This window comes from Phocoena phocoena, chromosome 2, assembly GCF_963924675.1.
Source record: "Phocoena phocoena chromosome 2, mPhoPho1.1, whole genome shotgun sequence".
NCBI classification, from domain to species: domain Eukaryota; kingdom Metazoa; phylum Chordata; class Mammalia; order Artiodactyla; family Phocoenidae; genus Phocoena; species Phocoena phocoena.
Genome location: NC_089220.1, coordinates 142,866,979 through 142,893,847, shown reverse-complemented (window position 1 = coordinate 142,893,847; position 26,869 = coordinate 142,866,979). Strand labels below are relative to the sequence as shown.

The 26,869-nt window shown below is 47.2% G+C and overlaps 2 protein-coding genes across 2 annotated transcripts in view; both read right to left on the bottom strand.

The window, feature by feature from the left end:
- Nucleotides 1–217: 217 nt before the first annotated feature.
- STARD5 (StAR related lipid transfer domain containing 5) lies at nt 218–10,428 on the bottom strand. Its single transcript, XM_065872574.1, has 6 exons — nt 10,315–10,428; nt 9,566–9,615; nt 9,080–9,212; nt 5,886–6,003; nt 4,952–5,045; nt 218–365 (listed from the first exon to the last, which is right to left on the bottom strand). Exons 1-6 carry the CDS (start codon nt 10,411–10,413, stop codon nt 218–220), a joined length of 642 nt encoding a protein of 213 aa, XP_065728646.1. The 5' UTR covers nt 10,414–10,428.
- A 9,188-nt stretch (nt 10,429–19,616) lies between these two features.
- Nucleotides 19,617–26,869, bottom strand: part of TMC3 (transmembrane channel like 3) — a 43,977-nt gene continuing 36,724 nt past the window's right edge. Inside the window, exons 20-22 of the mRNA XM_065872062.1 lie at nt 25,488–25,530; nt 24,094–24,343; nt 19,617–20,436 (exon numbers count right to left, since the gene is read on the bottom strand). Of these exons, the coding sequence (XP_065728134.1) occupies nt 19,617–20,436; nt 24,094–24,343; nt 25,488–25,530 (1,113 nt within the window). The remainder of the gene's footprint in view (nt 20,437–24,093; nt 24,344–25,487; nt 25,531–26,869) is intronic.

The window sequence follows — 26,869 nt, the reverse complement described above, 5'->3', positions numbered from 1 at the left end:
CTGCTGGAGGAGGGGTGCTTGGGAAATGGCAGCCCAACCCAAGTGGAAGGAGGCGCAGGAGGGGCCAGGGCTGCCTCTGGCCGATGTCTGGTCATTGGTGGGTTCCAAAGGTAGAGCGGTTCCAATGGAGCCCGTGTTCTCCCAGGCTCTCCAGCTGCGTCCCAACAACGGCAGGTCCGCACAAGTCATGGCAGTTCTCGGCCCACCAGCCAGGATGTCAGCCGTAGAATTTCTTCACTGCTTTCTGGAGGTTGGCATAAAACCCGGCCATGCTGCGGGGAAAGAAGGAGTCCACCACGCCCTGCGGAAGGTAACCGCTGAGGTCGGTCTGGAAGAACGTGACCAGGCTGGTCTTGTTGGGCTCCCTGTGAAAGCAAGGCCAGGGCTGTTATGTGTCTGGAGCAGAGAGCCCGCCCAGGGGAATGGTCCAGACCCAGGGGTTTCGCTGGGTTCACTGCCCAGGGCAACCCTCTGGACCTGCTTCTTTTCAGGATGGAAGCGGGTCCTCTCGTGGATGCTTCCATGGCCCCGCCAGGCCGTTGAGCGAGGACGACCCCCCACTTCCAGCCCAGGAAGGTCATTCGTTCCCTGTGCCCGATTCACTCGGCAAAGGCTTTCGGAGAACTCACTCCTGTACTGGGTCCTGGGAGGAACAGACACAATGTTGCACTCTGTCCACTGAGGGCAACGGTTCTCCAAATGGTCTGGCAGCTCCTGGGGGCTCCTGACACCCTTTCAAGGGGTCTGCAAGGTCAGAGCTATTTTCATCACAGCACTAAGATGTGATTTGCCTTTTTCACTCCCATTCTCTCAGCGTGTACTTCACTCTCACAAATTTTCTCTTGGCCAGGACCATGAGGGCATGGGCTTCGTGGAGACCACTGAGCATTTTATTTGAATGGAGCTGTCAACAGCTTCCGGGGGAGGTTTCCAGAGGCCACATGAGGTGTGATATCACAACAGACTGAACGCAGAAGCAGATATGAGCTTCTGTTACACCTGACATTAAAGAGATTTCCCAAAATGTCAAACAGGGGCACTCTTCACTATTTTTCCTCTTTTGAAAAATATGGTTACTTTTCACAAAAATATTTATGGGAACATATAATACACGTATTCTCATTATTTTAAAATAAATGTTTTTTAAATATCCCAGTTTTAATTTCAAGTATAGTAAATACTGATGGATATAATCCACATGAACAGAAGCCCTTTGATGCCCTGAATAATATTTAAGAGTGGAATGGAGCCTCAGACCACAAGTGTGAGAAGGGCTGACTCAGAGACCTGACGCATAACTCGTGCCCGTGTGAACGGGCTTCGGCTGGGGGTGGCAGAAGCCCCGAGGGAGGCCACAACACGGAACGCGGCACAGACCTGTGCCGAAGTCGAGAGGCGGGGTCCGCTCACCAACCTAGCAACTCAGCGGACCTCCCTGGGCTGTACACATAGTGGCCTCATGCTCAGGGGCACAAGGGCAGTGAAGCCCACCAGCGAGAGTCAGATTCAGTGAGGGGCGCGCACGGGAGGAGATGGGACCCAACTTGGTAGGGACGAGGGATCTTCAGTGTCACAAACTTCCCAATTGCCAGGACAACAAAGGCACGGGCTTTGCGGAGACCATTTGGCGTTTCATTTGAATGGAGCTGTCAGCAGCCTCAGAGTCTCAACAGGAACCCCACGGAGCATCGCACCTGCCCGTCAAATGTTTCCTGACATCCTGGAGGTCAAGGGCTGAGAAGTGGAGACCCTTTAGAGCCTTGCTCTCCCTCCCAGATGCACAGACAGGGCGGGGGACCAGCAGAGGAATGACAGTGCAGGACAGTGCTGGCTGGGCAGGCTTCTCTCTTCTGCGCATGCCTTCTCTGCACAGAGCCTGAACTCGGGGTGGGGGTGGGGCACAGACTGCCTTCCATCCCAAAGCCTCAGCGTCATCGGACTCTATTCCTTGCTCACCAACACCCAGCCCCTCCACCTTTGCTGGGACCTTCTCTCTTCTCTCTGTTCCTCCTCTCCGGGCTCACGCAAGTCCTCATACTTCTCAGTGCTGTCCTCTTTGGCCTGAACAGGTGAGGGAGAAAGTCTGCCCAGTGACCATGCTTTCCTGCGGGTGAGGACGGGGCTTGGTAGGAGGTAAACACGCAACAGGCCGGGTGGAAGAGGCAAACTCGGTACCTTACAGAGTGGTCACGGTGAAGAGTGTTTCTCGCTTGGACATCATTAACAGAGCGGGCAAAGGGGGGCTCAGAGAGATGTTGGAATCACCTGGTCTCCCCATGGAGAAGGCTGGGCTAGATAACGGCATCCACCACCGGTCCTTGTTGTAAGGATTCGTGAGCTAACACGTGCAGAGCACTCAGCAGACTCGCTGGGCACAGAGCAGGGCTGCATTCACGATGTGACTACAATACCCCTGCTACAAACACCAGCCCCCCGCCTGCAGAACAACCAGAACCCGACAGCTCTGCCCTGTCCGCTGCAGCCACCCGACTCAGGAGCCACCATCCCTCACCTCTAATTAGTCCCCTTGCTCTGGCTCACAACCTCGCCCACTCCAGAGGCATCATAGCACTGGACACACAGCTCAGGGCATATACTGCTCCAGACTCCCGGCCAGCTCCCCATTCGATTCCGAGGACAGCGCCCACGACTCCAAGATGTGGGCCCTGCTCCCTCGGTGACGGGATCTCCTTGCCTTTCCCCCTGCTCACTGCCATCTGGCACAATGGCCTCCATGCCATTCCAATGCCCCTTGCCTGCCCCCACCTCAGGGACTTTGGACCTGCTTATCCCTCCGCCAGGAACGCGCTCTCCCCAGCCCCCTTCCATCCCCAAGGCTCCCTGTGCTGTGCTTTGGTCAAACGTCCTATCAGGGGGGCCTTTGGTGACCCCCCAGATGTCTAGCTCTCCCCATCCCTCCCCGGCACCTTTATCTGGTTTCAGTTTTCTCCAAATCTGATCATTACAAGCGTGTACATCTGATATAATTATGGTGCTTGCGTTTTGTCTGTCTACCCTGCTCCCACTAGAATCTAAGTTCCAAGAATGCTTATCTGTTTTGAAGGGTCAATATCTAGATTAAGAGCATAGATTTTGGAGTCAGATGCTATAGCTTGACCCGCTCCTGGCTGTGTGATCTTGAGTAAGTTTCATAACCTCTCTGTGCCCAGAGTCCTCATATAAAAAATGAAGGTAATGACAGTACCTTAGAATTGTTATAAGAATAAAAATGAGTTAAATTATAAAATATAAAGAAGAGTGCCTGACACACAGGAGTGATGTATAAACATTTGCTGCTGTTCCTGTCACGATTAGTATCACTTCTTGAATCCATAGCACCCAGAACAGGCCTATATTCATAGAGTGATGGGAACCATCACAGTCACAGGTTTCAGATCCACATAAAATGTTTTCAAGCGAGCTGAGTGAAAACCTCCACACTAGGGACTCCCCTGGTGGTCCAGGGGTTAAGACCCCACGCTTCCACTGCAGTGGAGGCAGGTTCCATCCCCGGTCGGGGAACTAAGATCTCGCATGCTATGCGGTGCGGCCAAAAGATAAAACAACAAGAAATATATACATATATATATATATATATATATAAAACACATTGGGAAGAAGTATTTGTAACATATATAATAAAAAATGTTTTTAAAATGTCTTAAGAAAAAAACCTCCACACTAGCTGGGTTTTGACTCTAAGTGACCCAGCTACAAAGTCCGTGCGATCAACTCTTGCTATCTGGAATGAGACACAATGATACTCCTCAAATTGTATGTTCTCCCCAAGGAAGAGATCCATAGAATTCAGCCCCTAAGGGGAAGGTGCTCTGACTCTTATTCTGAAAATTCCTCTGTGTTTGTGTGTGTGTGTGTGTTGTGTGTGTGTGTGTGTGCTCATGGTGAGGGCAGCTGTGTTGGATTGCAGCTATGCTATTATTTTCAAGCTCATAAAGTTTTGCTACGTTTAACAGAAGTCTGCCACAAGATGTCTGAAAAGCCAGCTTAGTCAAAAGTGTCATGTGGACGTGTGGGATGTGGGTTTTCGGTACAATGCTATGGCACCAAAACCCTTCTCCTGGGATTGTGCGGTGACAGCATCGATGTTTCCCCTGCTGGTGTCTGTTTGTGGCTTGCAGGGTGACAGGGACAGACCCTCAGGTACAGTTTCTTTCTTTGTCAACTTGAGTGGTTCCCAGGATAAACCAGTGACCTTTGGGTTATTATTACACGGAAAGCTCCTGGTAAAAACCTGGCCCTGGTGGTCCAGTGGTTAAGACTCCACGCTTCCACTGCAAGGGGCGTGGGTTCGATCCCCGGTCAGGGAACTAAGATCCCGCACGCTGCTCGGTGAGGCCAAAACCAAAAAACCAAAACCCCCAAAAGAACCTGGCCATGACCTGCGAGAAAATAGGGACAGAACCATTTCTGAGCTCAGTTCCGGGGCTGACTCACGGTGTGCTCTGAGAATCGCCCTTTAGCCCCGAGCATCTCCACCCCATTCCTCGGTGAGGGGTGAGGAGCACCGTGTGGGATTCGGGGTGAGGACAGCTAAGCTCTTGCCTGCTCCAGGCTGGTGGAGAGCACTCAGAACATGGAGGAGAAGACTGGGTGCCCAGGGCCCCCATGGCCAACCTGTGAGCCTGCACAGACAGTTTCATCATTTGCTAAACGGCACCGTGACATTTGCTCAGCTTGCCTGGGGCCAGAGGGAGGGTTCCTCACATCAGAAATAATGACACTTCCCCACCATTCTTTCCCACATGCCTAGAACTTTGGCGTGTCACATCGCCGATGTGTATGTATAGGGCTCTGTAACATCAAGGCCTACAGAGTGGCAAGGCCTTTTTATTACTGTGAATCATCATTAATGTTGCCATTGAGTAGATTGTCCTCAGTGAAGCCACACTTAGGTCTGGGCACATCATTCAATCCAAAAGGTTATCCTTACCCTGGCAGAGGTCCACAGAAGCAACCACAAGGATGGTTAAATCCTCTCACATAACCTGGCTTTGGGGGACATAACAGATGCTCCACACTGGTAGCTGGAAGACAGAGAAAGACGCTCAGTGAGCTACAACTTCGGGCAGTTGGGCCACTGCCACTGAAGGGCCTTACCGGGCACCCACGGTGGGTACAGACCAGTCATCTGGAGCCCAGGCGTCAGAGGACGACCCTGCCACTTGGCCCTGAGCTCTTCCTACTGCCACCCCCCTGTCCCTCACACTCACACACACGTTCACACATACTCGTGCGCACACACTCATGTCCACAGCTTCCCCAAGCCTGCTGGAATATTAGAGAAGACAACATTTCAGACTATGAGGCCTGGGGGCAGGAGAACGAAGGGACCCCTCTCAAATCGCAGCCGAGAGAGGTGTGGATGGACACACAATCTACCCCCATGTGGAAGATTCAGAGGAGTGGCAGGCGCTGTGGCTCTCAGTGGGACGCACCATCAAAAGTGCAGAGGCAGGAACTCTGCTCCTCGTGGGAAGGAGGGGAGCAGACAGCCCCACAGCCCTCTCGGGACGGTGCTCCGTGGGTGCAGGGAATCGCCGCACCCTGGGGTTCCCTGGAGCCAAACCGTACCCCGCATGTCTAGGGTGCAAAGTATGCGCCTCAGCAGGGATGAAAACGGGGTGCTGACGAAATCTGCAATTTATGACTGAATTACTAGTGTGCGGACTCTCCCACCTCAGACCTCCCTGGCACAGAATCTCCCCAAACCTGACAAGGGGAGGCTGGCACAGAAAAAAGGACCCAGGCTGTGAGTGCTCCAGGGAGTTCCAGCTGGTCGGCTTTCCTTGAAGAGCTGGGCGGGTGTGGAGGAGGCAGAGCCCAGCATCCCCCGAAGGCTTTGCAGCAGCCCTGCCGTCACTCACCATTGGAACTGAGGGTCCCATCCTCGTACGTCTTGACCAGCACCAGGTCCACAAAGTCTCTGGGAGAGATGAGCTTCATGACGGCCGAGGGGGTGGTAGTTCTGCTGACGCACTGTGTCTGTCAGAGCAAAGGGGGATCCAGCTGCGTCTGACGGCTGCGCATCTGCTCCCCGCCCCCACTCGACTCGGAGCTCATCCACCCTGTCCCAATACCCCAGGGTCTGGAAAATGGGAATAGCACTGACAGCAGGGTGGCGCTGTGACCTGGAGGGTCTAGAATGAACTTTCCTGGACGTGCCAAGGGTCAATGGCAACACACCCAGCTCGTAGAATCCAGGGTTGTGACACGGGCTGCCCATGGCCAATCAGGACCACTCAGGAGAGTTGCCATTAACTGAGCACGTAGTGAGAGCCCGGCCGGACAAAGCTCTCAGTGGTCCTTTGCAACTGAGAAATAGGTTTCATGAACCCATCTCACAGGTGAGGAAACTGAGGCTTGGAGAGATGAAGGAATTCACCACAAAGCTCAGGGTGGAGATGAGGCCTGAATAGGGCCAGGTGTAGGGTGAGGCAAGAGGGGCCATTCCTTCCTAAGGCCGACCCAGTACTTGCCTAACCCCGAGAGCAGTGCCTCCTTAAATGTGTGTCCTGGGCAGCTTTCTGGTTTCTCCCAGCCCCAGCCCTGGGAGGTAGCACCCCTTGAACTGCACTCCATCTCAGAATATCCCACCAAGTCCATTCTCCCACTTTACAAGCCAAGGGCCCTTCAAACCCACCCCCTGCTTTATCCCATGATTCCCCTCCTCCAGCAGGACCCCAGTCCTTTCAAGGTCACAAGGTACAGGTCAGGCCCGAGGATGGGACAGTCCTGGGGAGACCTCTGGGGAGCAGGCGAGAAGGTCTCTTGCCTCTTTGGCTATTAAGACTAGGGGCACCGTGTGTTGCTGAGAAAACTCTGACCCTGGGTATGAGTCTTCCAGGTGGGCATGCAATCTCTGGGGGCACTTGAGAACTTTCCAGTGGGCTCTGGGAGCACTGGGAATCAGTTTCCAGATGGCTCATCCTCGATGTGTCCTTCCTAGAATGACCTGCCTGAGAACAGCCTGCACCTTCATGCAGGTCTCCCTTTCCCACTTGAAAAAGGTGCCACATACCCCACCCATCTGGAATCTTCCAATCATACACTGTCCTAGGGTATAAAATCCCCCAGGGGGCCAAAGGGACACTGAGGGATGCTGATTTCAATATTTAACCAAGGCACTGCACACTAGAGTTAGAATTTCCATGTTTTCCCCTCTCTTAAAGCATATATTCTTTTTAAAGGCCAAAGCTTGTTGCTAGAAACAAGGTAATTTTGCCTTTTCTGAATTCTAGTAGTTTGTAGTAGGAATGGCAGAAGTGATGAGATTTTAAAAAAAAGTAACTATACAGCTTCCACTCCTGATTATTGCTACAAAACGCATCAATCCTGAAAGAGAGTGTCTGGAGAACAAGATGAAGAGGACATATTGGTAAGAAATGCTGAAAGCGGCAGCACGTGTTATAACTGCCACAGACGTGTGCACAGGGCTCTGTATCTCATCCATCCACCCATCCATCTACTCTCTATCAATCTTAGAATTAGGATATTTGAGATTTGTCAAAATCATGCTGTCATCCTGTCATTACATTTCCATTATGTTTCAAAGGGCATTAACCCATGTTTCCTCAACTTCAAGCATTTGTGCATAATTATTTGTATACGATCTTCATAATTTTTTCCTATCTCTGGTAGCACCTATCCTGTTATTCACTTAATATTTTTATCTAAATGTGCTCACTTGTTAAAACTTAAACTTATTTTAAAAAGGAAGCTATTTAACTACTGGAAATGAAAAAAAGGTACCACTTGGCATAAATAAAAGACAACTGCAAATATATATATATATGTATACATATACACACACACAAGGGATTTTTGGGTTCTAATCCTGAGCCTGAGGCCAGCTGTCTGTTTGTTATGATGGAGATTCGCAAGTGTTAAACAGGTGTCAAAACACATTAGCACCTATCCCAGACTTTTCCCTTCAAGTTATCAGAGAGATTGAAGATCTGAAATGGGGTGACCTCCCTATGTGTGATTCAGTTTCAGCTTTGACTGTTAAAAGACCTAATACACTGAATCACCTAGTGTCCCAACATTATGTGCCCCACCCTTCAGGAAACACTGACATAATTTGTGATAATGAACTGAAATGTGAATTCTTGGTCAAGGTGAAGAACACTTGGGTCCTACGGATTGACCAGTAAAGAACTACGGCTTGAGGTTTCACAGCACCATCTACAGAGACACCCAAGAGGGTACCATGTCCACAGATGTCAAAATCAAGGCACCATTCAAATAAAAAAAAGCCGGCAACATTTCCCCAGGGCAACTTTTTAATTTGTTTTGGCTATATTTTGTTTTGTTTTTTCTCCTTAACTTCTATAATCAAAAGGAGGTGGATACGTAATACTACAGAGGATCCCAGGGCAGGACAAACTAGATCTTTGCTGTCCAACATGGTAGCCACTAGTTCCATGTGGCTACTTAACTTTACATCGAGTCATGAAAATTAAGTAAAATTAACAATTTATTTCTTCAAACTAGACACCTTTCAAATGCTCTGTGGCCACGCGGGGCTAGTGGCTACCGTATTGAACAGCGCTGTTGGAGAATATTTCCATCACAGCAGAAAGTCCTCCTGGGCAGCGCTAGAGTAGATACCACACATTTTACCAATGGAGCAACTGTCATCCAGCTTCTGCCACCTGGCGCAGCGTTACGGCTGGCAGAGGATCCTGACTCTTTGTCCAGGACTCAATTCATTACCATGGTCCCAGTAACGGGCAATATTTCAAACTAGAGCGGCTGTGTCCAATCCAGGCACTGCTTCAGCATCCTCAGAGCTAATGTTCACTCTGCACTCGTGCTTTCATCATCCACCGCTGTGTTCTCTCAGCTCTGTTTAGGGCAGCTCTACCTCTCTGGGTCTCATTGTTACCTACCTGTACCTGGGCCGAGGCTGGGTTTGAGTGTCAGGCAGTGGGCAACCTGTTTGCTGGGCTTCAGGGGCTCACAGTGTACTCCTCTTGCCTAAAGGTGTCACTGACCCCCCGCAGAGGGAACAGAGTCAGGTTACTGTCTAGCGATAACAGTGCTTAGAAAGACTTACATCAGTGATGCTTTCGATAATTTCAAAACTGTTCACATTCTCATCCCACTTATCTCGTAGGGTCCCAGCAAGTGGCTTCACACAGTCCCACACCTGCTCTGGTGTCCCATTCACAATGCCTTCTCCTCGGTACCTGGAGCACAAAGAGGAATGTGACCCCAAGGCATCAAACTTGTTTGTCCTGGGATTACATATAAGGACTAGAAGTCACGTCTGTCACTGTTCTTTAAGACGGCCTTGCAGAGAAGGGGCTGACATTTACCAGCCCACCTCCCCTCAGGCCTGCAGGAATGGACGGAAGGCAAGCTTTCATAAGAATATAGTTTGAGGAAATGATGTAGTTAAACACGGAAACTTTTCTGGAAGGTAACTGGCAAGTTGATTCCAGGTGCTAGGGTTGACTGGAGTCTCTTAGGAAGCAAACCCACAGAAACAGCAGGAAAGGTGTGGCACCTTTGACAAGCTTTGAACAAAGGGTGCACTTACAGGTTCCCTGGAAACTCCACAGACGGCCTCCAGGAAACTGAAACTCCGTTCTGTCAAAAGGCACAGAATCGCAAAATTTTAGAGCTAGAAGGGCCCTTGGGAGATCACCAGGCCCAATCCCCTGTTTTACCGAAGAAAAGTCGAGAGCCCCAAGAGGTGCAGATCTCCAAGGTACCCAACTGACATGTAGCGGAGTGGGGACTGGTCCAGGACAAAGCTGCCCCCAGGAGGATGTGATGGACAAAGGGATCTTATGTGGCTGACTGGAAGAGCACTGGGGAGTTTTCAAACCACCTTAAAAATCACCATGCATCTTGTTTCCTCGGGCAATTTATGTCTGTTAGTTAAAAATCCTGTGTCCAGTGACCAGCACCATCCCTCTGCCACCTTCCTGGGAAGGCAGAGAGGGGCTCCTGCTCTGAGGAAAGGAGTAAAGGCTTTGGAGCCTGGCGCTTCCGGTTCCATCCTAACCATTTACCAGCCAGGTGACCTTGGCCAAGTCTTTCAAAGAAAGGGACAGGTACTTCTCTCCCGGGGTGGGGGTGGGGGGGGGGGGCGGGGTCATTGTGTGCAAAAACAGGCCCGATAATTTTTTAAGGAAACAACCCCCAGTGCGATCTCCTCCTCAGTCTAGCTCCGGAGGATGGAACGCTGAAAACCTCCAGGAGAGAGCAGCCTGGGGGCTTCTGGAACCCCGGCCCCAGGGAGCAAAGGCCCCTCGACCCCTTCCTGCCCAGCTCCTCACTCACGCCTTCCCGGCAAATCTTCCATCCTGACTCGTCTCGCCGGTACTGGAGCATCTTCTCCGCCACCGCCTCGCTTATCTGCGCGGCCAACGCCGGGTCCATTGCGCCGAACACTGCGCGAGGTTGCTGGCTAGCAGGTACGGTGTGCGGTGGCGGCCGGGCACTTAGGTATGGGAGGCCGGAAAGCCCGGGCCAGCAAAGGAGCCCGGAGTCCCGTCCCCAGCCCCGCCCCCGCTCTAGGATTGGCCTAGGCCATCAGACAGACCCTGCCCCTCTCTGAGATTGGCAGGGCCGGAGATCACCGGCCAGTCACTGCAGGACGCCCTCCGCCCCGACGGGTCCAAGGCGCGCCCCGCACGGTCCTGCAGGACCTGCTTTTCGCCCGTCCCAGCTCAGGGAGGGGCTCTGGGACTCCGGAACTTGAGAAGGCCAGTGGTAGAGAGCCAAGTGGGCCGGGCCAGGTCGTGCGCAGCGTCGTAGACTTGTGTAAGGAGTGTGGACTTGTCTTGAATGCACAGAGGCTTTCAGCCAGGCGGGAAGATGGAGAAATTTCCATCCGAAATACCTTTCTAGGGCGGCTGTTGCAGGGGTGCAAGAGGGAATGAGTGTAGAGACTGGGAGCCCCGTTAGGAAGCTGCTGGGATAGTGGGAGAGATGGGGGTGGCCTGGAGCAGGGGCTGGGTGGTGGGGGTGGAGAGAAGAGGACCCCTCGTAAAGTGCTTAGAAGGTAGAATGTAGAGATCTCTGTGACAGATGGTGGAGGCCGGAGGAGCAGGAAGCATCGTGATTCCCACCTTATGGCTTGAGCCACGGGTGGCTTAGCTGAGCTGGGGACAAGACAGGCTGGAGGGGGAACATGGTGCGTTCAGTTCTGGACATGTTCAGTTGGAGGTGCCTGAAAGACCACTATGTGATGTCCGGGAGACAGTGGGATACGCTGGCATCTGGGAGAGAGCTGGGCTCCAGATAAGAGGTCGCAGGGTTCTGTGCCTCTGGGTGGCATCTACCTTGGAGGGTGAGTGGGGGGGGTGTCACATCCCTCCAGCCTCCTATCCTATCCTCCTCTTCAGCGCTATAACTAACTAAATATTTGAAAAGGTCAACACTGAGATCAGTTTGTATTTTCTGTTGTGTGTGCTTATTATTTCATTTAAAGGTTTGAAAAAAAATGGTGTAAAGAAAATGACTACTTGAAACCCCCTTTTGGAAGATGGGATGGGCTGCCAGGTGTTAAGAAGCCGGATGGGGAATTAGGGAGTCCAAGTTCTAGACCTGGTTTCACCCACACTTTGCCGTGTGCTTTTGAGCAAGTCACTTAGCCTGTTTGCTTGTAGGTGAAATGAGACCATAATGAATGTCTCCCCATGCCACTGCGATAGGCAAGTGAAGAAATGCATGTGAATGTACCTTGGAGCCATTAAAAAAAAAAAGGACCAATAAGTTAACCATGGTTAAAAAATTAAGCACATCAAAATCTCCTAAAAAGTCAGATCATAGTCTGAGGGAAAAATTAGAGCGTATTTTAACTAGAAGGAAGTTTTCTTAATGTACCAAGTGCTCTTACAGATCACTAAGTCATTTTCAAATAACCCAACAGACAAAAAAGAACGCATCAGATATGAGCAGACACTTTGCAGAAAAATAAATTAGCATGGCTAACATGGATATGAGAAGATGCAGAACCACCCCCATAGTTAGGGAATTACAACTTAAAACAAGGGGACACTTTTTACACCTATCTGAGGGACAGATCTGAAGAGGTTTGTCCCTCAGAGGACAAACAAAGGACAAACAAGAGGCTGACAAATCTGACAGCGGTTAATTCCGTGTTGATGAGTATATGGAGAAACCGTTGTGGTTTTTTTGTTTTTTTTTTTTGTTTGTTTTTTCGGTACGCGGGCCTCTCACTGTTGTGGCCTCTCCCGTTGCAGAGCACAGGCTCCGGACGCGCAGGCTCAGAGGCCATGGGTCACGGGCCCGGCCGCTCCGCGGCATGTGGGATCTTCCCGAACCGGGGCACGAACCCGCGTCCCCTGCATCGACAGGCGGACTCTCAACCAACTGCGCCACCAGGGGAGCCCGAAACCGTTGTTTTTATACAACTTTATACAGTTGTTTTTACACTCTGTGAGTGAGAGTGTAAATTTATGTAACCTTCTGGGAGCAAAATAACACGTATTAAAATTTTAATTTCCTTTTTTTTTGACCCAGCAACTCCTGCACACAGATGTATAAGATTGATCTTGCAACCGGAAACAAACTATTGTTTGTCGATAGATTAAACAAAGTTACAGGATATCCATTTATTCGATTATTATGTAGCCATTAATATAGTGTGGCCCAGATGAAAAAAGGTGGGGCTGGAACAGACAGGAAATGCTCAACAGAGCCTAGGGAACTAGAAGTATGAGCGGATATGAGTGGACTATTTTAATCAAGAGCAATTCACTCTCTATGACGGAAACAAATGGTATTTTCAAGCTTAACTTTAAAATAACTTAAAATTATTTAAATTCTTACCCCCACCAAATAAAATGTTTATATGTGTACTAACAGGGAAAATATCCACTATATATATTAAAAAAGTGTAAATTGAAGGACAGCAGTACTGTAGATAAGAATAAGAGTCAGGGCTCAAGTCCGAGTGCCCTGGTTCGAATCCCAGTGTCACCATTTACTAGCTGTGACCTTGGTGAATAACTGACCATTCTAGACCTTTGCATCCTCATTTGGAAAATGCGAAAAATAGTAGTACTAACTCATAGGGTTGACATGTGGATTAAAGGATTTAATAAATGAATAGCAATGAGAATGGTGCTTGGCATACAGTAAGTATATATTTATATATAATATCATAGCATGATATATATCATATATCATGTATATATATCTTGAGTGAGAAAGAGAAATAACTAGAGATGTGCTTATATATGATTATATTTTTATGTCTACATATATGTTATGTATGTTTAGATAGGTACTATAGGTTTGGGATATTCACTTCTAGAAAGGTATAGAATAAACTGTTAACAGGAGGGGGTAATGCCACAGGACACTTCTTTTTCATTTTATATCATCATATACTGCTTAATATATTAATTACTAGCATGTAGGTTTGCTTAAATTTAGAAAGCGTTATTGGGACTTCCCTGGTGGCACGGTGGTTAAGAATCTGTCTGCCAATGCAGGGGACACGGGTTCGAGCCCTGGTCCAGGAAGATCCCACATGCCACGCAGCAATTAAGCCCGTGCGCCGCAACTGCTGAGCCTGCGCTCTAGAGCCTGCGAGCCACAACTGCTGAGCCCGTGTGCCACAACTACTGAAGCCCACACGCCTAGGGCCGGTGCTCCTCAACAAGAGAAGCCACCACAATGAGAAGCCCGCGCACCTCAAGGAAGAGTGGCCTCCGCTTGCTGCAACTAGAGATGGCCCACATGCAGCAACGAAGACCCAACGTGGCCCAAAATTAAAAATATAAATTAATTAATTAATTAAAAAAATAATTTTAAAAATAAAAAGCGCCATTAAAAAATTCAATGTAGGGCTTCCCTGGTGGCGCAACGGTTGAGAGTCTACCTGCCGATGCAGGGGACACGGGTTCGTGCCCCGGTCCGGGAAGATCCCACATGCCGTGGAGCAGCTGGGCCCGTGACCCATGGCCGCTGAGCCTGCGCATCCGGAGCCTGTGCTCCGCAACGGGAGAGGCCACAACAGTGAGAGGCCCGCGTACCACAAAAAATAATAATAATAAAAATTCAATGTAGAATATTTCTAGAAAGCTGCAGCTCTGGACCCTCTCAGTCTGGAGCCTATTAGAATTTTGTTTGGGGATAAAACACTATGAAAACAAAGCTGCGGGAAAGTAAGTCTTGCTGTAGAAAGCAACTTTTGTTAGACATCGAACGCTTAAGAGATTTTTATACTTACAAACTGGAGCGTGGGTTTTAAAATTTTTCTAGCATTATAAGAGACTTTAATCTTTGTTGCCAGAAAATGCCAGTCCTGGGTATACATGAAATATTTGGAGAAGCAAACTGTTTAACCCTGAGGCCTGTACACACTGGCAGCAGGAGACGGGTGACGTTGGGGCAGCTGTAGGCAGGCCTCTGGTCTGTTTTGCCTCTGGAGGCCAAGACAGGGCAGGGTGAGCACCTGGCTAGAGCCGGGGAGGGTGGGAGCTGCCCACAGAGCTGCTCAGCCCAGCCTGCGTTGGGCTCTTTATTTAGCAATCTCCTTGAGGCTGCAGTTCAGAGCTGACAGGGTAGAAGGAATAACTGACGTCTGTAGATTCCATTGATCAGATCCCACCCATGAGGTCCTCGGGCCTCCAAGTCAGCCAGTTGTCCAAAGCAGACCTCACTGAAGTCCTAGATGAATTTTAAATAGGTGTATCTGTGGCAGGGGGCCCAGAGACTTCTAACCCAAACCACCGCCAGACCATCAAGGGGATGGGCCCAAGTGTCCAAGTGCTCCAATCCTAAAATCTCCTGAATGGAGTATCTGCTTTCTACCTAGTCACTGATGAAGAACTGTGTGTGTGTTTACTTAGTTAGCTCGGGCAGCTGCTAGGTGAATCGAGTCTGTAAGCAGACATATATTTATGTATTCTCCGGTAAGCCACTGTCCGAAGCAAGTTACCTGTATTGTGTCATTTAACCCTCACAAGTAGAGACATCTATTCCCACTTTACAGGTTAAGAAACTGAAGATCACATGGGGTGTCCAAGGCCACACAGCTAGTAAGTGGCAGAACTATGGCAAACACCACGCCCAGTTTCTATTTCTGAAGGTCACATGTATACTCATGCTTTACCGATTCCTACTTCCTAGAAGGATATGCAGTGGTTACCGTGAAATGGGTAAAGATTAAAACACATACACAATAACCTACGAACTCTAAAAAGGAGGAAAACACAAAAACACACACATACGGAGTGGTAGGAAAACAGGACTACTACCTCAGACTAGGGGAGTTAGTCTTCTAGAAGCGTGTAGAAAACTTTTTTCTGAGTTTCCTGCATTCACGAATTCAGAAACAGGAGTGACAGAGAGAATCATCCTCAAGTTGCTAAGATATTTACCAGACTGCCTTTTTCTGAGAAGTTTTGGGGTATTTTTGATTGTAGTATAGTTAATTTACAATGTTGTGTTAGTTTCAGGTGTAGTATTGTTTGTAGTATAGTTGTAGTATATTTAATTGTAGTATAGTTAATTTACAATGTAGTATAGTTAATTGTAGTATAGTTAATTTACAATTGTAGTATAGTTAATTTACAATGTTGTGTTAGTTTCAGGTGTACAGCACAGTGATTCAGAATATTTTCCGTTATAGGTTATTACAAGCTATTGAGTAGAGTTCCCTGTGCTATACAGTAGGTCCTTGTTGTTTATCTATTTTATGTATAGCAGTGTGTATCTGTTAATCCCAAATTCCTAATGTATCCCTCCCCCCCTTACTCGCTGGTAACCATAAGTTATTCTACATTTGTAACTCTACTTCTGTCTTGTAGATAAGTTCATTTGTAGACAGAAGCAGACGGAGAAAGAAAAACATCATATGCTATCGCTTATATGTGGAATCTAAAAAAATCATACAAACGAACTTATTTACAAAACGGAAATAGACTCACAGACGTAGAAAAGAAACTTATGGTTACCATAAAGGGAAGTGGGTAGAGGGATAAATTAGGAGTTTGGGATTAAAATATACACACTACTACATATAAAATAGATAATCAAAAAGGACCTACTGTATAGCACAGGGAACTATACTCAATAGCTTGTAATAACCTATAATGGAAAAGAATCTAAAAAAGAATGTATGTGTGTATAACCGAATCACATAGCTGTACACCTGAAACTAACACAACATTGTAAATCAACTATATTTCAATAAAACTTTTAAAATGAAGAAAAAAAGTACCAGCATCCACTTCTAAGTGAACACGAGCACATGTGCCATAGAGCTGTATAAAAGATGTTTAGTGCAACATTACTTTTAGCTGCAAAGAAGTGGAAATGACTTCAACGTCCATCAGTAAGAAATGGATAAATATCGTGTAGTTTATTCAAATGGTGAAATACTACATAGCAGGTGTAACAAGTGAGCTTGATCTGCATGTCTTCAACAGACCTCCGAAACATAAATATGTACAATACGTGCAGTATAATAGCATTTACTTAAGTAAGACATACTTACATATTGTTTATGGATGTGTATACATACATATTTACACACATGCGCACACACATGTATAGCTATAAACAGTTGGCTGAACAGACACACGCCGTGCCGTGTGTCACGTGCCTTGGCAGCCTGAGGGGAATGAAACTAAGTGTGGGGATTAGAATAGCTTCTGATGACATCTGTCCTATTTTCTTTAATAATAATAACAAAATGACTAGATGGAAATAAAATTGCAACAGCTGTTGACACAGTGGGAGTATGGGTGCTTGTCACTCTAGTCTCTGTGCTCTTCTGCATCTTTTAAATTTCTCTAAATTAAAGACATAGCCCATCACTTTGTTGTACAGCAGAAACTAACACAACGTTGTAAAGCAACTATGCTCCAATAAAATTTTTTAAAAAATAATAAATATATTTTCAACCCTACCGAAAAGTTTCAAGAACAGAACAATCCCATACTGTTATGATCTGTATACTTTTCTGTAATACTTCAATAAAAGAAAATTCTGACGAAAAAAAAAAGACGTAGCCGAATATTAAGTGCTGGAGTGCATGTGAGCTATGTTGCTCACTGAAAGGTGATGAACGTATCTGCAGCTCTGGAGAAGTATTGGCAAAACGCGTGTTTTCTTAGGAATGCTGCAGCGCCTGCTGGTCCCCTAATCCTAATGGAATCCTCTCTGCTCTCACACAGACACAAGTACTCCTGCGGGTGCCTGGAGGCAGGGCCAGGCTTTTCCAAAATACGTTTCAATGTCCCAGGGAGCTCTTGGCTAACAGCCCCAGACTAAGCATGTAGAAGAGCATACCCTCATCGTGGAACTCCTGTGGGCACCTGTATTACAAAAGGACGTTCCCGTGGCATGTAGAGCATTTCATCTTGAACAAGGCACAACCTCCTGGATCTGTCGTGGTCAGGAGGTCATGACATGAAGTAATTAAGCACTGTCAAGCAATTGGAAAATACTGCACACTTTTTTATGAATTTGGGGAGGACTGTTCATCTACATCTACTTTTTTAATTTTTTATTTATTATTATTATTTTTCTTTTGTGGTACGCGGGCCTCTCACTGTTGTGGCCTCTCCCGCCGCAGAGCACAGGCTCCGGACGCACAGGCTCAGCGGCCATGGCTCACGGGCCGAGCCGCTCCGCGGCATGTGGGATCCTCCCGGACTGGGGCACAAACCCGTGTCCCCTGCATCGGCAGGCGGACTCTCAACCACTGCGCCACCAGGGAAGCCCTGCGTCTACTTTTAAATGGCATTACTTATACTGGATTTTTCTTTGGGGTTAGAATTAGCAGTAGATCTTGGAAGATAATCCCGTTACCATGTCATTCGTGATTCACTCATTAGTACGCTCCATTTATTTATTCATCCATCCATTCACATGCAACAAATGTTTATTAAGTACCTAGGATAGGCAGCATTCTGAGATGGCCCCCAGGATCCCTGCTCTTGGTGTACATTTCCTATAAAATCTCCTGTTGAGTGTGTTTGAACTTGTGAATCTGATAAGATTTCACTCCCATGATTAGGTTCTGTTATATGGTAAAGGTGAAGTTATTTAGGAGATGCAATTAAGGTCTCTGACCAATTAACTCTGAATTAATCAAAAGGAGATTATTCTGGGTGGGCCTGACCTAATCAGGTGAGTCCTTTAAAAAAGAGTCCACATCTTGCCGGGAGAAAGAGATTCAAAGCTCAGGAACCCCTCTCTTGCTGGCCCTGAAGATGCAAGGAGCCATGTTATGGAGAGGGCCACGTGGGAGGGAAATGTGGGCAGCCTCTGGGAGCAGAGGGCCTCAGTCTTACAACCTCAAGGAAATGAATCCTGCCAACAGGCACATGAGCTTGGAAGGTGACACCCTAGCCTCAGATGAGATGTCAGCTCTGGCCGACACCTTGATTGAGACGCTGAGCGGAGTACCCAGCTAAGCCATGGAAAGTCAGATGATAAGTGAGTGTTGTTTTAAGCCTCTAAGTTTGTTACACAGCAAGTACAATATCTGTTATACGTCAGGTTCCGGGGCCGCAGAAATGAATCAACACCATTCCTCTCCCAAAGGCGCTCACCGTCTGTTGGAGGAGACAGAAAACTTAAAAGACGCAATTTAAAGCGAAAAGTCACCGTGGAAATAGGAATAGGGGTACACGTCTGGTTAACCACGGAAGGCTGAACACTCATGGCCGCCCAACCCCCGCATATGCCAGTGAAAGAGGCATTGACCATAAAGGTGAAGATAACGTCAAGTGGGGAGGGACGGCTCTGTTCCTTCCCTGGGGCTCACTGGCTGGGTGCCATCAACCTGGAATTTTCTATGGCTGTGCATTCCTTCTCCGCCTACCACATGGAGGAAGCCCGTCAGCAGTAGGAAAAACAAGGTCAACAAACAGACATAGAGTTGAAAGGTGAAAGAGGGAATCCTGAAGATGTCTGACACCCGGGTCCAACTGAGCCTGAAGCCAGTTTGATGCTCAACCCTCCCAGTTAAAGGAACCAGTAAACCCTGGGGATCTTGTTACCGCCAACCCAAGTATCCTAACTAATGAATACAGATAGATAGTTGGGTAAACAGTATGGTAAGCTCTCAGTAAATTTGAGTAACTCGATATGAAGTAATTAAGCGCTGTGAAATCTTTAAGGGCACCCACCTCATCTTGGGGTGCTTATCAGGGAGGACTGAGTTTTGTATGCTGAAAGAGAACATTACAATACGAACAGGCCGCTCCTGAGATTCAGGACAAGGGCAGACACGTGGGGTGAGTCTTCTGTAATTGGATCAGCTGTCTGGCTTGCGTATGATTTGGGGTCACCCTGAATGGAGGTCAAGGACTGAGGTTTTTTGAAATGATGGCCTAAAGTGGCTGGACCCAAAGAGACCCCCTGGAAACAGACCCCCACACTTGTGTATGGTTGTCGTAGATTAGGGAGCCATAGCCCTGTGGGTCTCAGGGCCTCAGCCGGCAGGCCACATGCCTGGATATGCCCCACTGATCTCACCTACTGGGTGTGTTTGTCTCTCTTCCCAGAAGCGGAGGGACCATACACTTGCCACGCTACACGGCATTCCGATAGGCCTCTGATCTCTATGAATGGGACGCCAGAAGAAGGCCCTAGACATTTGAACAGATCAGCTCATTCAGATCTGTGGTCAGCTCCTGCCTGGACATGGCGTGCCTCCTGCCAAACTGGCCCGCAGACCTCGGAAACTTGGGCTGGCTGCGGGTGACCCGGAGACACTGGTCAGTGCTGCTGTTCTGCTGGTCACTGCTGGATGCTGCCGACATGGAATCAGATTCTGTGACGGATGGCTCGAACTTGGCCTTAACTCTGGGCTTCAGAGGGTGCTGGGGGGGTTGGAAATTCCGGTAGCGTGGCTTTTTATGCACATACATCGGCCGGTCAAGCTGACCCTCAACGCCATCATTCCAAGATTTGTAATGTGCCCGTCTCTGGAGTTCAGGAGTCAGGGCCTGACTTTCTAAACTTTTGCCAACATAAAAATGAGGAGCCCCGTGGAGGTCGGTCAGGGAGCGTGGGTAGAAAGCCCGTCTGCTCATTTTTCTCCTCTGCATCTCCTCCTCTTCTTCACTGAGCTGTGGAGAGGCCCAGGGGATACACTGTTGCACGTTCCTGGGGTACATCTCCACAGCGTCCCCAAAGATGTCTACCTTGAAACGTCTTTCTGGCCAGAAAGTTGAATGGTTATTTTGGTGAGGGTCACGTTCATTAACCATATAGTATCTGGGGGCACGGGACCTACGACCCCGTGGCACCAAGGCTGAGACCCTTGATGCATGGTCGATTTGCTGAAGGTCTTTTCGGAAAAGAGGCTCTGAGTGAACGTCTTCGATGTGCTTTGTAAACATCCCAGGTGTGCAGGGTCTCTTCCTGTAAAGATCACTTGTGCTTGCACACAGGCCACGTGGATACCTGAAAGACAGAGGTGGTTAAACACCTGCAACCTCGGTGCTCACAGACCCCTATGCGGTCCCAGCACTGCGACCCAGAACAGCAGTTCTCTGCATTTCCACTGAAACTTGTTCTGAAACGTTAATGGGTGTCCAGTGGGGAATTTCCCAGTGGTCCAGTGGTGAGGACTCTGTGCTTCCACTGCACGGGGCACGGGTTTGATCCCTGCTTGGGGAACTAAGATCCCACATGCCGTGCAGCGAGGACAAAAAAAAAAAAAAAGATTTCCTAATGGGTGTCCAGTGGATTGCATGCACAGGAGGCTTCGGGGAACTGGGCTAAATAGATTTCTTTACTGCTGGAATTCTCAGAACCCTTAATGTAATGATGTGCACTGTGAATCTCCATGGAGGGCAAAGCGTGTTGTGCTGGCGTGTTTCATCATGGAGACCTCCTTTTGTCCAGGAGCTCATAGTGGGCCTAAGAACTGTGGAGCACGTGCTGGGAACACTGCCCCTCACTATCTCTGCCATGCAGCTGTCCAGGTTCTTGGACACTTCCTCCCCATAGCCTATGTAGACAAAGAATGTCACCTGTCATTTCAGAGAACAAAGGATGTAAAGCCATCGGTCACTGCGGCTGCCATGACGGTGTACCCTACGGGGAATTCGGGATGGAGAAAAACAAGATACTGGCCCTAGATAGTTAAGATGTGTATCAAAGAAATAACTTCAATGAGCTCAGACTCTTGCATATTTCCCTAGAAGATAGAAAAGCACTAAAATCATTAACTTGAAATGTCTGTCTTTTTGTGATTAGCAGTAAGGCTTTGATGTTCAACCACGTGGGGTTTTTTGAGCAAAAACTGCTGTATCTCCTAGCTCCTTCTTTGGAACGGTCCTTCAGAACCATCTGAGAGGCCGTGTCCCAGGCCACAGTTCAGTAAGTCCGCCAAATAAAACATAATTCTCAAATTTTAGGTTGTGCATTTTTTTTCAGTCGACACCTATCCAGGACTATTGGAATCTCTCCTCCGTACCAAAGCCCAATAGATACATGAAGACAACTCCTAATATAGCAAGATTTTGAATTCTTTGTTCACTTGGTCATCGTTTTTACAAACAAAACAACCTCACCCCTTATCCCTGCCAAACAACTCTCCTATATATTACCTGTATTGCTTTCACTGTGTTACATTCAGATCAGATATAATTCTCCATGTAAGTTAGGGTCAGTGCATCCTTCTAGATGTCCTACCTCCCTGAAAAGAACGCAGGGCTCTACTGCTTTCTTATGTGTAGGTACAACTGAAATAATTGACCCATACAAATGCAGAAACGATCTTGCCCATAACTTGGCCAGCCTGGAACTAAAATATAAAAGATCTTGTCGATAATATAGCCAGTCTGGAGTGAAAAAATAAAAGATAAAAAAAATTTAAACAACAACATCCTACTGTATAGTACAGGGAACTATTGATACATTCAGTATCTTGTAATAACCTATAATGGAAAAGAATATGCAAAAGAATATATATGTATATACATGTTTATATAACTGAGTCACTGTGCTGTACACTTGAAACTAACACTGCTGTGTAAATCAACTATACTTCAATAAAAAAAAAAAAAAGAGATAAAGTCCCAACTCCAAAGAGACTCAAAGGCCTTAGTGGTCCGTATTACACTTCTTTCCAGCATCATCTCTGGCTTCCCTCCAGGCTCCCTTTGCTGCAGTCATTTCCCAAAGATGCCTCACTTCTTCATAACATCATACCTTTCTTCATGCTTATTCTCCACTATGGTACGTTCTTTTTTTTTCTTTTTTTCTTTTATTTTTTAATTTTTTGTGTTTTCTTTATAACATTCTTTCTATATCCCCCCAAAACTATTAAATGGAGATTGGTTAAATAAGTCATAGCATATCTAGACAGTGGAATAGTAATTGACCTTTTCCTCCCCATCTTTATTGAAGTATAACTGACAAATAAAAATTGCATATGTTTAATGTGTACAACTTGATTTAATATATGTATCCATTGTGAAATGATTACCACAGTCAAGCTAATTAACACACTCATCATCTCACAGAGTAACCACTTTTTTTGTTTTTTTTTTTACGACACATGTCATTGTCTCCTTTTAATAGAGGGATTTAATTGACTAAGAACTGCAAACTTTTTTTAAAAAAACTGGTATATGGCTTAGGCAATACTGTCTATAACCAACCAAGATTGCTCTGGAACATATTCTAGTTTCTTTCTTAAGAAATAAAAAGAATTGTGCACTGTGACCAAGTGTCGTTTATCCCAGAAATACAAGAGTTGGTTTTTTTTAAGTCTTAATTTTAAAAAAGTGGCTTTTCATTAAACCAGTTTATTACTCAACACTATGGTGCACTCTTTTTTTTTTTTTTTGCGGTACGCGGGCCTCTCACTGCTGTGGCCCCTCCTGTTGCGGAGCGCAGGCTCCGGACGCACAGGCTCAGCGGCCATGGCTCACGGGCGCAGCCGCTCCGCGGCATGTGGGATCTTCCCGGACCGGGGCACGAACCCGTGTCCCCCGCATCGGCAGGCGGACTCTCAACCACTGCGCCACCAGGGAAGCCCTATGGTACATTCTTGATTCTTCTCCATTCGGTGAGCTCTTACTTAGTTTTTAAGGTCCAAGTCCAATATAATTTCTCCTAAGAAATATTTATGCATTCTCCACGTAGACTTTATCTCAGTCCCCCTTGTCCTCTGAAAACATACTGTTTATCACAGAAGCACAGCATTGATCACATTATCTAATATTTAACTACATCCTTCTCACTATACTTTCAACTCTTGGAGGCAGAGATGTTTCTGATTAATCTGTAGTATCCATCACAGAGAGTACGATAGAGTTGATTCTCAATAAAAGTTTGTTGATTTAGATACTAGAGAATTCTTTACAATACAAACGTGTTTGGATTATGCTAATTTGGAATTTTTTGAGTTAGAGTGTTGTTGCCATTGACAGGCGAGCAACTAATATTCTAATTAAAATTAATCCCTCTATTCATTAAACCAGGTCCCCAATGGAAAAACAAATTTTTTTAAGGCATTTTCTTTTCTTAGGCTATAGAAATAAATACCCTAGGTTGGCAGGAAGGTTTGCTTATAGGTTATATGGCAGAAGGCCGAGGAGGAAGAATTTGTCCTGTTTGACAAACTTTGTCCCCTCATTTCTTCTCAACAGCAGCTGTCAACAGGCAGAAGTGGCCTTGTGGCCTTCGGGCAGAAATGGAAGTTAATGGCTCTCACTTCCTGAACCTGTTAGGGCCTTTGAAGCCCTAATGGTTTTTTTGTTTTGTTTTGTTTTGTTTTGATGCACAAAAACTGAACTATAACTTCATTTTATATTTGGAAATAAACACAACAAAAATAAGAACGAATTTTTATCCTTCTAAAACGCTCCATCAGGTCTGGATGACGGGGACAGTCTCCTCTGCTCTGAAAGACCTGTGTTCTTCTCGATGGGAAAATAACGCTCTGGTCTCCTGCTTCTCTTCATCACCTAATCCTTCCTTATCCGCTGCTGTCCCTAACATTTCAGCTTCCCTAATGGCTTTTCATCCTGCTCTTTATGGCTCTGGCCCATCACTGGTAAGTATTACCCAGGAGGCAGATTTCCTGCCGAGCTGCAGTTAACTCACCTGGTAGAGCTGTGCCCGGATCTGGAGATGCCAGGAAGAGGCAAGCTGGGATTGCCAGGTCCTGGCTGGGGACTCGGGGGCATGGGCTGGGTGATGGTCCCCACCCTGCTACTCTTGCTGCTTGACGAGTCGAAATTGACCACATTGCCATTGTTTTGGGGTGTCGCCGAGTGAGCCGAGGACAGCTGGCTGCCGAAATCGCTGTCCTTTGGAAACCTCTTGGTGCTTTCGTCTTGGGTTTGGATGCGGGCTGCAGGAAGAGAGAGGGTGAGGGGAAGACAAGCTGAGGGGGGACACGCTCAGGTTGGTTTCGCTGCAAGTGTCCTGACTTCCAACAGGTGGGTCTACAAAGAGTTGTGTGCACTTGCAGATACTCCTGACCCCATGGGTGACAAACATTTCATAATCCAAATCATTTCTTCACTGAGAGTTGGAGCTGGAAGGGAGCGTAGGAGGAATCAGATGAACCCCGAGGATTTACACATGCACCATCTGATGGCCCCATTAGCAAAGTGGATTATTCACCAGCTGTGGGGGTGGATGGAGCAAACACAACCCTTAGGCCTCATGACTCTTACTCAGGCATTTTCTTGGAAGGAAACACATCCCTCCCAGTTAGCTCTGCATTGAAGCAGACAAAGGAGTTGGTCAACAAAGCCTTTTTGGGTCTCATTTTTGTTTATTTTCTGAGGAAGAATATGGACTACGTATGCCATTTTGCCGTGGCCCACTGACCTTATTCGCGGCTCCAAGTGGCAGACATGTTTTCCTTTGAGCTGCGCCTGCCCGCTTTCCCCTCCCTTCAGCCCACACCAGACTTGTGCTCCTTGTATTATCATTCTTTCTACAGGGAGGCTCTTTCCTTTTCCCTCAATGAGCCCAGATGGGAGCAAGTGTGTCCAGGTGCTGCTGGGGAAGACGGGAAGAAGTGTGCCTGCTGGGTTTGGATTTCATACTAAGGAATCTGTTTTCATGGCTGGACCTGCCCACCTGGTATTGCTCTGCAGGCAGGGACAGAGAGGACATGACCTAAGGCGCAGAGAACTGGGGAGGGGCGCTTGCAAGGAAAAAATGGGCCATTGAGAGGAAGTACACAAAAGTGAATAAGGCCAAGATGTTCTTATGGGTTTTCTTCAGATTTTTGTGCTTCTTTTTCTCTCCTACTTCAATACGTCCTTGTGATTTCAGATGTGTTTTGGGGTTATTCACAGGTCTGGGTCTGATGTAAAAATTATAGATATAAACCAACATTTATATCCCTAGATTTTTATTGCGTCTAGTTAATTGTGAAAACCACAGTTGAGTAGGAATGTTTATTCGTGATGAACCTTAAACTGCTGTTGTTTTAAAAATGCTCACCAACGGAGACATTGGGAATTCTTGTTTGTACTTACCTTCTACCATTTGGGCAACCTTTTTTTTATCTTCAGATCTTGCCTAAAATATAAATGATAACCATATGTTTGTTTTGGATTTAGCAGGAAAGAGTAACAAATACAGTTAAGTCCCCTACATATGAACGGGTTCCATTCCGAGAGCGCGTTTGTGAGTCCAATTTGTTCGTAAGTCCAACAGAGTTAGCCTAGGTCCCCAACGAACACAATGGGCTATATAGTACTGTACTGGAATAGGTTTGTAATACTATTATAAAATAATGCACAAAAACAAACAAACACTCACAAATAATACATAAAAAACAAACAAAAAATAAAGAAAACGTTTCTAATCTTACAGCACAGTACCTTGAAAAGTACAGTAGTAGAGTACAACAGCTGGCATCCAGGGGCACGTTCGCATCTTTGAAAGCTCTCAACTTCAAGGTTCGTGTGTAGGGGACTTGCTGTACTGTTCTTGGGGGTGGGGGTGGGGAATGATGTAGGTATCGCTGCTAATCCTTTGGGCCATGGCTGAGCTACTGCCATCACCTGGGGACGGTGTGCTCTGGTCCTAAGCCTGTTACATGAATGAATAAATGCTGACACCTGAGAGCTGAAGTTTTATCCCCGGCAAGTTTCATTTTTAGGGGCAGCTCTTTGATAGACCATGTTGAGATTCTGCTAAGCATGGTTTGGCTAAGACACAAAAGAGAAAATATGGATCAACCACACGGGAGATGTGTGTTTCCATAAAAATGCCCTTTGCAACTCCAGATGCATTTCCTTCTCTTTTTTTTTTTTTTTTTTTTTTTTTTGTGGTCATGCCATGTGGCATGTGGGATCTTAGTTCCCCGACCAGGGATCAAACCTGGGCCCCCTGCAGTGGGAGCACGGAGTCTTAACCACTGGACTGCCAGGGAAGCTCCTAGATGCATTTCTTATTTGACTATATATAAAATGAGTTGGTGTTTCTTTACATGAGTTGATATTTGTGAGAGTTGTTTTTTTTTAAACGGAGAAAGGTGGAAGTTTTTTGCGTGGGGTTCTGGGGCTGGGTGAAGCAAGTGAGGTATCCAGGGGTCAATTTTAAGGAGGTGCTCACTCTTGGGGCTGTGGGAGTGCAGGGTCGGTGTGACCCTGAGAGTCTGTGCCTCTAAGTTTGGCAGCCTGGTGCCTCGCTTGCCTCGCCCCGGTCCTGGCCCTGGGGGAGCACCTGGGGTGTGCAGAGGAGGAGAAACTGTGGAAGGATTGGGGAGTGTTGGTTTCCCTCTGACTGTTCTGAGATCTATGGTTTGAGCCCCAGATGGGAGAGAAGGTATAGTAAGTCCCCCACATGTGAACCTTCAAGTTATGAACTTTCAAAGATGTGAAAGAGCGTTCCATCAGCGTCAGGCGTGAGT

What these genes read in the sequence shown, in the direction of transcription:
- STARD5 (XM_065872574.1), bottom strand. Translation starts at nt 10,413, where the DNA reads ATGGACCCGGCGTTGGCCGCGCAGATAAGCGAGGCGGTGGCGGAGAAG. An exon ending in GGAAGATTTGCCGGGAAGGC is followed by an intron (nt 9,616 to 10,314) that starts GTGAGTGAGGAG and finishes GCCTTTTGACAG; the next exon opens with AACGGAGTTTCAGTTTCCTG. An exon ending in TGGGACCCTCAGTTCCAATG is followed by an intron (nt 5,046 to 5,885) that starts GTGAGTGACGGC and finishes TCTGTCTTCCAG; the next exon opens with CTACCAGTGTGGAGCATCTG.